The following is a 12229-nucleotide window of genomic DNA, read 5'->3' on the forward strand; positions in this document are numbered from 1 at the left end:
AATGCGTAATAATCACGTGACACCAACGCCGCCTCTGATAGGCTGTCCTCGGAAATCCGATGAAACACGAGAGCGATCTCAGGTTTTGCTATCAAATGCGTTGTATTAGTGGAACAGCAGCGTTAACACAATATAGAGGGATGTTTCCAATCCACGGAGTATAAAAGGAAATAATTCCTCCCCGATGTATACGAGGCAGACGCAACACGAAGGGCCAAACCCAGCCAATCGTCCTCTGAAAGATCTCCTCCCGAGTCCTGCTCCAGTGGCCAATAACTGATCATTAATGCAAAGTGGTTGAGGGACGACCGGTCCGATTACACGTAAAATATAAATTATATATTATTAGACATTTTCTTCTTTAGTGCTAAATAATCGTATTTTTCGCCCCAAAGGCAGTGCCTACGTTTTTTTTTTGATCTTCCGCGGCCATCAGCGCGAGGACCCCCCCCTCGACTACATCCGCCGCTTAGAGGACATGGCCAGAGAAATGTCCGAGTAGCCGGGGCCTTAACGCCTAACCAGCCAGTCCCAAGGGCCAGGATAAAGGGCCGGAGATACGAGGAAGTGTTTCCCGGTACGTTGAAGCATCACGCAGTCACTACAAAACTTCCGGAAACTGCCCCCAGATGATGTAACCCCCCCCCCCGGGGGTAAATCTGGTCTCATTTAGTCCCGTTAATAAATCCGGTTAGGGATCCAGTCTGACCCCCGGATCACGGCTTCAACAAAAACTCTGTAGCAAGAGCCGAGCGAGCGGAAGGAGTGCTGGGAGTTTCAGTCCGTCTTAAGAGTAAGAGGGTCTCCGCAGTGAACGGGTTCATTTGGACCGGCAGGAGCCGGCAGCCCCCGGTGTGTAGTTTGGAAGCACCGGTGGGATGAGTCGCGGCAGATCACGCGTCTCCTCCGCGTCCTCGCGCAGGCACAGCGCCGGCAGCGTCCGCGAGGGTCACCCCAGGAGTACTTTCTGCATTCTGCGGGCCGCCGCATGGGCCTCGTCCTCGGAGTCCGACTCGCTGTGGGACGCGGAGCTGCACGGAGACGAACACTCGGGGGAGCACAGGTAGTGCATGAGCGGGAGCCGGTACTTCCCGCAGAAATCCACAAATTTGATCTGACGGACGCAGCAGTCAAAGTAGACGCCTGGAGGGAGAGCGCAGCGTGAGACACGAGGGCAATAAAACACCAATCAACGCGGGGCAAAACAAACAGGAGTTACACGGCCCCCGAGCGGAGGCCACAACCGGTGGGGTAACTCCGGCTTTCAGTACGGCAATCACCCCCAAAATCCCACTAGAATCCAGCACCGATCCGATCCTCCAATTACATCACTCGGAATCCGTTTATTACATCACAGAAGATTATAGTAAAGAGGAGCCCGGGCCGCGGGGGCCGATCGGTAATTTAATTACATTTATAAAACAGAAACAAATCTCAGCCCTTCCTGATCCGCTTGACTGCGAGTGAATCCAATCCCCCCTCCCCCGGACGCCGTCCTCTTACCGCCACACTTGGGGTTGGGGCATTTGCTGGCCAGTTCCAGGTATCTCAGCAGGTTCTCGGGGAGCTCCCAGGGGGAGTAGGGAATGCCACGGCTCTTGACGGTGCGTCCGGCCAGCTCCAGCAGCGTCGGCGGGGTGTAGGTGAGATCCCGGACAAACCTCACCACCAACGGGTTTCCGCGCAGGCTCAGCTCCTGCAGCTGCACCAGGCTGAGGATCTCGCGGGGCAGGTAGGTCAGGAGGTTGTTGTGGAGACTGAGTGAGCGCAGAGAATGGACCCTGGAGAAGAGAGACAGCGAGTGAGCAAGCGAGGCAGACAGCGAGAGTGCCAGCCGCGCGGGGGGGGAGGGGGCTTCGGGCGCTCTACTAAGCAGCGCACACTTTGCGGACTCACTGTGCCAGCCGCGGGGGGGCGCTCTACTAAGCAGCGCATGCTTTGCGGACTCACTGTGCCAGCTGCGGGGGGGCGCTCTACTAAGCAGCGCACACTTTGCGGACTCACTGTGCCAGCCGCGGGGGGACGCTCTACTAAGCAGCGCATGCTTTGCGGACTCACTGTGCCAGCTGCGGGGGGGGCGCTCTACTAAGCAGCGCATGCTTTGCGGACTCACTGTGCCAGCGGCGGGGGGGACGCTCTACTAAGCAGCGCATGCTTTGCAGACTCACTGTGCCAGCTGCAGGGGGGCGCTCTACTAAGCAGCGCATGCTTTGCAGACTCACTGTGCCAGCCGCGGGGGGACGCTCTACTAAGCAGCGCATGCTTTGCAGACTCACTGTGCCAGCTGCGGGGGGACGCTCTGGATGCGGTTGTCGCAGAGGACCAGGTAGCTGAGATAGGGCAGGTTGGCCAGCTCCGGGGGGATGGAGGAGATGAAGTTGCCGCCCAGGTAGAGGAACTCGAGGCTGGAAGAGAAAAAGAGGGCGAGGGTTGGACGATCTCTGTGACGTAGAAGATAAAGACGGCCCGGGGGCCGAGATATCTCAGGCAACAACTTTAACCTCTGAGCCAGAATTGCTCGGTATAAATAACCCCCGCTGACTCAGTCTCAGATTTGACTATAAACCCATTAAAAAGCACAAGGTACGGGAAGGGTTAATAGTCACCAAGTAGAAGCGAGTCAGCGGTGAGAAGATGCCAGGCACTCCGGGGTTAATGAATGAACGCGATTAACACCCGACGGCTGGATCCATTGAGGGGGATGCTGTGTGTAACGTTGGTCTCCAGCGCCCCCCACGTAAAGTAGATAGAGTATCGGGGGGGCTTTTAGGTGTGCTCTTCATCGCCGGGATCTGGGGCGCGTGGGGTTAACGATCAGAGTTTCCAGGAATGGGGAACGCGTCCCCCCCACCCCCCCCCCCGGCAGATCATCTGCTGCCATGAACTTTATACACACTTTATAACCGGAGCAAATAAACAGGGGCGGGGGCCGGGGGGGGGGGGCAAACTGCCAACTCCCCCCCACACATTACCAGCGGGGGTTCAACGCGGGGATTATAAAGGCAAGCAGGTTCTGCAGTTTGTGTCCCGGGGGTACGGGGCAGCGGGGGCCACAACAGAGGGGGCGGGGGGGTACAGGTCATCAGAATGTGACGGGTCCAAAGACCACAAAATTCCTCGGCTCGGGGAACGAGCTGCCGGGGGCCGAACTCCCTCCAATCTCACGTGACAGGCGGCCCAAAAACCTCAAAGGAGTTTGAAGGAGGAAGTTTGGCTCCAAGGAGGGGAGGAATAAAGGCCGGTAAAGAACCGAGGAACCGGTCGCACCGGCAGCGAGAGCCCCCCCCTGCATAATGCGTTACTATAACAACCAGAAATAAACGCAAGCTGGAAGGGGTTAATAAACAGAATGTGCTTATCACTGCTAATTGCCGGGAGTGCGATAGTCTGCGGGGTATCAGTGACGGCACTCAGCGCGCCGCGCATGTCCTCGGCCACCTGGGACAGAGATAAGGCATCGGAAAAAGTTCCCACCGGGATGGAGTGACTAGAGCTGGACGGACCCCCCAACTAACAAAAGCCCCGGCGGAGGCCCCAGAAGAGCCATCAATCCCAAATACCCCCCCCCAAAATATACCCCGAGGCTTCTACACGGGGCACGTAACAATAGGGCAGAGAACTTACCGGGGAGGAATAACCCCCAGATCCTGAGAACAGGTAATTAAGACGTCGGCTCCCATAACGCGGGGATCTAATAAACATATCTGTGAATAGAAACCCGGCACCCTGCCGGCGACCAATCACAAAGCCCTGGAACCCTGCCACCAAATCGGCCCCATCCGGCCCCCGTCTAGTCGCCGTCTCTCCTGCTGTAACGACTCAAACCTTAATCAGTCGCTGGTCTCGTCTCAGATTCAGGAGCCGTATGTCTACCCCATGCAACGGGGCCCGGCGTCAGCTCCATCAGCCCCGGGGGAAGCGATTCACTGTCACACGCCCCACTTCCTGCCGCTCTCAGCAGCTTAAAGCTAAGGGAGACAACTCCGGTCCGCAGGGGGCCACAAACTGGTCCAGGGCTTTGATGACAATCATTGGTCCCCAGGAGCTTACACTCTAATCCATGTAAATGACGGAACGGCGGCTTCCACACTCTCAGCCAGAGACAGATTTATAGGAAAATGTAACATCAAGTGACCTCCCCGGCCCCTCACAGAGGTCTGTGCCCCCCCTCCGGCTCTGTGGCCCCTCACAGAGGTCTGTGCCCCCCCCTCCGGCGCTGTGGCCCCTCACAGAGGTCTGTGCCCCCCCTCCGGCCCCTCACAGAGGTCTGTGCCCCCCCCCCTCCGGCCCCTCACAGAGGTCTGTGCCCCCCCCCTCCGGCCCCTCACAGAGGTCTGTGCTCCCCCCCTCCGGCTCTGTGGCCCCTCAGAGGAGTCTGTGCCCCCCCTCCAGCTCTGTGGCCCCTCACAGAGGTCTGTGCTCCCCCCCTCCGGCTCTGTGGCCCCTCACAGAGGTCTGTGCCCCCCCTCCGGCTCTGTGGCCCCTCACAGAGGTCTGTGCCCCCCCCCTCCGGCTCTGTGGCCCCTCACAGAGGTCTGTGCCCCCCCCCCCTCCGGCTCTGTGGCCCCTCACAGAGGTCTGTGCCCCCCCTCCAGCTCTGTGGCCCCTCACAGAGGTCTGTGCTCCCCCCCTCCGGCTCTGTGGCCCCTCACAGAGGTCTGTGCCCCCCCTCCGGCTCTGTGGCCCCTCACAGAGGTCTGTGCCCCCCCTCCGGCTCTGTGCCCCCCCCTCCGGCTCTGTGGCCCCTCACAGAGGTCTGTGCCCCCCCTCCGGCTCTGTGGCCCCTCACAGAGGTCTGTGCCCCCCCCCTCCGGCTCTGTGGCCCCTCACAGAGGTCTGTGCCCCCCCCTCCGGCTCTGTGGCCCCTCACAGAGGTCTGTGCCCCCCCCTCCGGCTCTGTGGCCCCTCACAGAGGTCTGTGCCCCCCCTCCAGCTCTGTGGCCCCTCAGAGAGGTCTGTGCCCCCCCTCCAGCTCTGTGGCCCCTCACAGAGGTCTGTGCCCCCCCTCCAGCTCTGTGGCCCCTCACAGAGGTCTGTGCCCCCCCCTCCTGCTCTGTGGCCCCTCAGAGAGGTCTGTGCCCCCCCCTCCTGCTCTGTGGCCCCTCAGAGAGGTCTGTGCCCCCCCCTCCGGCTCTGTGGCCCCCAGGACTCACCTGATGAGGTTGTCGATCTCAGCCGGGATGCTCTTCAGTCGGTTCCCCCCGAAGGACAGGGATTTGAGGCTCTGCATGTGGAGGATCTGGCTGGGGATCTCCTCGAAGCGGTTCCCGCTGAGATTCAGGACCTCCAGCCGCAGGGCCGGCAGCTCCTTGGGCAGAGAGAACTCGTCCAGGCGGTTGTTTTTGGCCAGCAGGGTCTTCAGCTTGGTCAGGCCGAGGATCTCCTCCCCGATGTAGGCCATGTTGTTGCTGCTGATGTCCAGGAGCAGGAGGCCGGAGAAGGAGGCCACGCTGGGCGGCAGGACCACCAGGCGGTTGTGGGCCAGGAGCAGCTGGTGGGTCTCCTTCCTCCGGTCCTCGCTCACCTGCTCCAGGCTGAGGTTCTCCAGGCCCAGGCGGGACATGTTCAGGACGTTGTCCCCGTCATCCACCTCAGGGCCCTCCATGGCTGTCGCCCCACAACCGACCGTTCCTGTGGGGCAAACTTAATGCCCCCTTCCGGCGTGTGCTGCCCGCCTCTCACCCGACTGAGATACCCCCGCAGCCGGAGGGCGCTGCTGGGAGGATCCGCGGTAAGCGCCCAGGCTCAGCCCTTCAGAAATGCCCCAGCGGCCGTCGCTCGCACCCCATGCAGCAATATCCCGGAATCTTATGCAACTGCCCCCTGCGGCCAGAACCTCCCTCCGCCGGGCGTGGCGGCCCCGGAACGTGTATATCCAGCCGCTGAGCCCGGACTCCGGAAGAGGCCGAATACCCCGTGCAGGGCGCAGGGCTGCCGTGACGTCACGGGAGGGGCGGAGACCTGGAGCTGAGTTGATACAGTGAGCCGGATGGTGACAGCAGCATTACTCAGCAGGTGCCCCGCGGGGCAAGAGGGCAGATAGCGGTACAAGCGCCGGGGCAAAGGGTAAATCGGATAAAAGCCCGGGTTACGGGGTAAAAGGGATAAATAATAATAAGCTGCCGGGGCATTGAGGTAAATATAACAATGAATCCACCAGGGGGGCAACAACCCATCCGTGCTGGGGGTAGCTAGCAATAGTTTGACTTGGTTGGGGCAGATAAACAAAGAGGAACTGCCCTCTCCGGCCCAAATACCTCTTTAGCCCCCCCATTGCGGACAAGACCCAATCCCGGCACTGAAAAAAGACCCTTTACTGCCGAGACAGAGACCCCCGAACCCTCCGGACAGAGAACCGGCAACCTGCGACCCGGACCCCGCCGGCAGATCGGCCCCATCCGGCCCCCGTCTACTCGCCCGTCTCTCCTGCTGTAAAGACTCAAACCTTAATCAGTCGTTGGTCTCGTCTTAGATTCAGGAGCCGTATGTCTACCCCATGCATGTTTAATACCCTCACTGTATTACCCTCTACCACCTCTGCTGGGATGCTGTTCCACTTATCTACCCCCTCTCAGCAATGTCAAACTTCCTTAATATTAACGGCCCAGCAGCAGATTCTGCTAAAGCCAAGTTCTAGTCTGACCGATAATAGAAATATATAAATACCGAATACAACGCGTTACGGATCTCTATATAAAATATATTATTATTTATTGGTTTATATAGCGCCATCATATTCCGCAGCGCTGTACAATGTGTAGACAGGACATAACAAGTAGTACATAACATAACAAATGGACTAACAGAAACAACAGGTGAGGACGGCCCTGCACACAGGAGCTTACAATCTATATATAAAGTCCCCTGATTCCGTGTGGCCCCCGGTTACTGCCAGTGAAGCCGTTAATCTGGAATTGCGTGTTATTATTATTTATATATCGCCGTCATACTCCGCAGCGCTGTACAATGTGTGTTATTATTATTTATATATCGCCGTCATACTCCGCAGCGCTGTACAACGTGTTATTATTATTATTTATATATCGCCGTCATACTCCGCAGCGCTGTACAATGTGTGTTATTATTATTATTTATATATCGCCGTCATACTCCGCAGCGCTGTACAATGTGTGTTATTATTATTTATATATCGCCGTCATACTCCGCAGCGCTGTACAATGTGTTATTATTATTTATATATCGCCGTCATACTCCGCAGCGCTGTACAATGTGTGTTATTATTATTATTTATATATCACCGTCATACTCCACAGCGCTGTACAATGTGTGTTATTATTATTTATATATCGCCGTCATACTCCGCAGCGCTGTACAATGTGTGTTATTATTATTTATATATCGCCGTCATACTCCGCAGCGCTGTACAATGTGTGTTATTATTATTATTTATATATCGCCGTCATACTCCGCAGCGCTGTACAATGTGTGTTATTATTATTTATATATCGCCGTCATACTCCGCAGCGCTGTACAATGTGTTATTATTATTAATATATCGCCGTCATACTCCGCAGCGCTGTACAATGTGTGTTATTATTATTAATATATCGCCGTCATACTCCGCAGCGCTGTACAATGTGTGTTATTATTATTTATATATCGCCGTCATACTCCGCAGCGCTGTACAATGTGTGTTATTATTATTTATATATCGCCGTCATACTCCGCAGCGCTGTACAATGTGTTATTATTATTTATATATCGCCATCATACTCCGCAGCGCTGTACAATGTGTATTATTATTATTTATATATCGCCGTCATACTCCGCAGCGCTGTACAATGTGTGTTATTATTATTTATATATCGCCGTCATACTCCGCAGCGCTGTACAATGTGTGTTATTATTATTTATATATCACCGTCATACTCCGCAGCGCTGTACAATGTGTGTTATTATTATTATTTATATATCGCCGTCATACTCCGCAGCGCTGTACAATGTGTTATTATTATTATTTATATATCGCCGTCATACTCCGCAGTGCTGTACAATGTGTGTTATTATTATTTATATATCACCGTCATACTCCGCAGCGCTGTACAATGTGTTATTATTATTTATATATCGCCATCATACTCCGCAGCGCTGTACAATGTGTTATTATTATTTATATATCGCTGTCATACTCCACAGCGCTGTACAATGTGTGTTATTATTATTATTTATATATCGCCGTCATACTCCGCAGCGCTGTACAATGTGTGTTATTATTATTTATATATCGCCGTCATACTCCGCAGCGCTGTACAATGTGTGTTATTATTATTTATATATCGCCATCATACTCCGCAGCGCTGTACAATGTGTGTTATTATTATTTATATATCGCCGTCATACTCCGCAGCGCTGTACAATGTGTTATTATTATTTATATATCGCCGTCATACTCCGCAGCGCTGTACAATGTGTGTTATTATTATTATTTATATATCGCCGTCATACTCCGCAGCGCTGTACAATGTGTTATTATTATTATTATTTATTGTTTTATATAGCACCGTCATCTCCCCCCCCCCCCGGTAGGAGTCATGTGACCCGGGGCAGGCAGGTAAACGATCGGTAAAGTCCCTGCTGGGCTCGGGCACGTTCGCTCCTGCAGCTCTCTGGATCACATGACCCGATGACATCAGCAGCTGGGCGGGCACTAGCTCTAGCGTTCGGTTGCCTAGGAGACGCTGCAGTGTTGGTAACTCGCTCTGTTCTTGCAGTTGCCCGTCCGGTGAGTCTGAAGCGGCTGCCGCCATGAGCTCCCCGGCCGACTCGCTGCTCAAATACGACAACCCGGTCCTCGTCAGCACCAAAAGCGGGAGGAAGTCCCCCAAATCCCGCACCCTGAGGCCCATCGCCCCGGTGCCGCCCCCGCTCACCGCCCCGGTGCCCCCGCCGCCGAAGAGCCTCACGCCGGACACCAGCAGGCCCCCCGAGGAGATCCTCGACGCCGTCCTGCCCCCCCGCCAATGGACGGAGAGCGAGCAGGCGTGGATCCAGCGGGTGTCGAGCGCGCCGAGTACGCGCATGGACGTCGTCCGCGTGCAGGAGGAGCTGGACGCCAAGCTGCAGCAGAGGCAGGCGCGGGAGACCGGCATCTGCCCCGTGCGCAGAGAGCTCTACTCCCAGTGCTTCGACGAGCTCATCCGCCACGTGACCATTAACTGCGCCGAGAGAGGCGTCCTGCTCCTGCGCGTGCGCGACGAGATCAACATGACCGTCTCGGCCTACCAGACCCTGTACGAGAGCAGCGTGGCCTTCGGGATGAGGAAGGCCCTGCAGGCCGAGCAGGGGAAGTCCGACATGGAGGGCCGGATCGGACAGCTGGAGCTGGACAAGAAAGAGCTGGAGAGGCAGCTGAACGAGCAGAAGGCCAAGTGCGAGGCCACCGAGAAGCGGGAGGCCGAGCGGCGCCAGGCGGAGGAGAAGAAGCACGCCGAGGAGGTCCAGTTCCTCAAGAGAACCAACCAGCAGCTCAAGGCTCAGCTCGAGGGGATTATCGCCCCCAAGAAGTGAGGGGAACTGCCCCGGGGGCCAAGGGGCCAGAGGAGCGGGGGGGGGTAAGGAGAGAGGAATATCTATGGGGGGGGGGGAGAGAGGAATATCTATGCAGCTTTTACACCGTGTCTGGATCCTTTCCATGCTCATTACGGGACATTTGTACTGCACAGACGGCTGCACCTGAAAGGGGAGGAAAAATGGCTTTTACTTGCTGTAAAGGGCATATAATGTGCGGATTGTATCCTCAGCGGCCGGTTCTGTGTTGCCCCTGGGGGGGGGGATTTGTATGGATTTGTTGCCAAGCATTTAACATGTTGTGTGCCACGGGGTAGTCAGCACACGCTTCCCGTCACGCGTGTTCCTCCTTATGATTTCTAACTGCTGGAAAATAAATTGAACTTTTGAAACTCTCGGCAGTCTTTCTTTCTTTCTTTTCCCAAAATGCAGGCCAGAGGCAGGTAATACCCCGGGGGGGTTAATGGTGGGGTTGTTTTTAAGCAGGTGGCACCCGTCACGTGTGGGGGGGTTAAGCTGAATTGTAAATGGTTAATGTAACGTTTTATTTCATCTGTTAAGGCTGCAGTCCCACCGCGTCATGGAAACAAACTACCCCAAAAAGTCCCAGGCAGGGGCGGAGCTTCCGCACTCTCCACCTGTCAATCATTATGTTTATTTACAAATAAAAATGAGGGTTTTTTTGCGTTACCCCACATTTTACTTTTTGGGGTTATTTGTTGTTATGTAGAAATATCATTCCTAAAAAGACAGGAGATGGATTCCATCTGAAGAGGAGACCTCTGAGCTCCTGGAACTTTACATATATCTTCTGGACATTTTATATATCAATCTGCCGGTGAGAGAGCGAGCCGGTGCGCGAGACGCGGAGGATTCATAAACCCCGCTGTGTCCGGACCCCCTTCACACCAGCAGGCGACCTCCTCTAGTACGGAGATTTTGGAGACCGCCGAGTCCTGGGCTGCTCTGGAAAGCTCAGATTCCGGGAAGGATGACAGAAGATAAAGTTATCCGGATCCCGGCTCTTAAGATCTTCCAACCCATTTCATCCATGTCTAGATCTGGTTTATGATGTCACTTTCCACAAATGACATCATCAGCAAAGATAAGACACCCGGGCAGCGGATAATAACAGCTCAGCATTTCTGGACCCGGAGCCTCAAAGGTTAACTCTGATCCGGTTGTGAACGGGGCAGATTCACAGAGTCTTTAGAGTAGATAATTGGACAAGGAGCAGGTTCTCGTGGTGATAGAAACCCAGAACCCGCCGGCAGATCGGCCCCATCCGGCCCCCGTCTAGTCCCCCGTTTATCCTGCCTTAAAGACTCCAACCTTAATCAGTCGTTGGTCTCGTCTTAGATTCAGGAGCCGTATGTCTATCCCATGCATGTTTAATCCCCTCACTGTATTACCCTCTACCACTTCTGCTGGGAGGCTGTTCCACTTATCTACCACCTGGTCAGATTCCCCTCGTTTGTTACATTGTATCACATCTGACTTCCACAGGATCAGCTGCTCCAGAAACCAACAACATGAAATGTAAGCTGCGTCGGGACACTTGGGGGGTTTTGTAGGTTTTTTATTTTATTTGGTTGTTATAGAATAAAAAAAAATACAAATATAAAAAAACCAAATATAAAGGCGTAAAATAATGCAATAAAGAAAGCGTCGGGGGTGCGGAGAAACGAAGCCGGGCGAATACAACTCAAGTGTGCGGTACTGCGTGCTGGCAGGGAGGGGGTTAATACTGTCTGAACATTTTAGAAATCAAAGGTGATTGGATGGTTTGAAAATGGGGTTTTTATAACAGTTTTAGTCAATGGACAGCCTGTCCTCCGGGTGCGGGACTACAACTCCCAGCATGCTCGGTAAGCACGTGGCTGAGAACGCTGGGAGTTGCAGTCTAATAACATGGGGGGGTAACCAGGCACTGGAGTGACAGAAAATGGATAGGCCCTTCAAGATATTAACCTATCGTGTGCCGGCGTTCAAGTCCAAAAAAGAGGGTGGGGGAGGGGTGCATAATACAAATAAAACGGCCGCGTCTACATCCGCAAAACTAAATGGAGGGGGCGACACGAACGGGGGGGGGGCTGGTTTGTCATTCCAAGAACATAGCACCATTAACACAATCCGGCCCTGTTAACCCCCACGTGGCCAGGCCACAGCAATGTGGGGGTACTGTAAGGGTTAATCACAAAGCACCGTGTCGCGTCGGCTTTTATACTGGGCCAGCGGAACCATGTAGGCATAGCCGGCGGTGTACCGGTACGGTGGCCCCGAGGGGCCGGTAACTCCCGGTACACGCAGCGCTCTGTACGCCCGTCCCGTCCTGACCCGATGACCCCGTCAGACGGAATAATCCCGACGATCCACAAAGCATCCGTTACAAACGTGTCAGCAGAACTGCAATAAGGCACCCAGCGCGCGGGGTTAACTCAGTGCAGTGTATCAGAGCCTGGCATGGCAACGTGCCCCCCCCCATTAAGATCCCCTAGGGGGCGGGTCTATAAAATTTCCCACAATGCATTCTGTTTAAATGTCAGCGACGCGTCGAGGGCACGGAGAGCCGGTGACCGCATGTAACAGGGGGTCTGCGTGTTACACGTCAGGGGGACACGTGACCCGAGCCGCCAGAACACGGACGCCGGGTGCCTTATTGCAGAATAATTCGGGGAATACACAAAGACCACGAGCCGCG

The 12229-nt window shown here is 54.9% G+C and overlaps 2 protein-coding genes across 2 annotated transcripts; one reads left to right on the forward strand and one right to left on the reverse strand.

Annotated features, from left to right (window-relative positions):
• Nucleotides 1-910: 910 nt before the first annotated feature.
• On the reverse strand, nt 911-5652 carry LRRC58 (leucine rich repeat containing 58). The gene is made up of 4 exons (XM_053455211.1): nt 5154-5652; nt 2277-2405; nt 1504-1781; nt 911-1143 (listed from the first exon to the last, which is right to left on the reverse strand). Exons 1-4 carry the CDS (start codon nt 5603-5605, stop codon nt 950-952), a joined length of 1053 nt encoding a protein of 350 aa, XP_053311186.1. The 5' UTR covers nt 5606-5652; the 3' UTR covers nt 911-949.
• A 3046-nt stretch (nt 5653-8698) lies between these two features.
• Nucleotides 8699-9540, forward strand: LOC128473141 (axonemal dynein light intermediate polypeptide 1-like). The gene has a single exon (XM_053455213.1). The coding sequence runs from the start codon at nt 8767-8769 to the stop codon at nt 9526-9528; it is 762 nt and encodes a 253-aa protein (XP_053311188.1). The 5' UTR covers nt 8699-8766; the 3' UTR covers nt 9529-9540.
• The last annotated feature ends 2689 nt before the right edge of the window (nt 9541-12229 follow it).

Source organism: Spea bombifrons, chromosome 2 (assembly GCF_027358695.1).
Source record: "Spea bombifrons isolate aSpeBom1 chromosome 2, aSpeBom1.2.pri, whole genome shotgun sequence".
Classification (NCBI taxonomy): Eukaryota; Metazoa; Chordata; class Amphibia; order Anura; family Pelobatidae; genus Spea; species Spea bombifrons.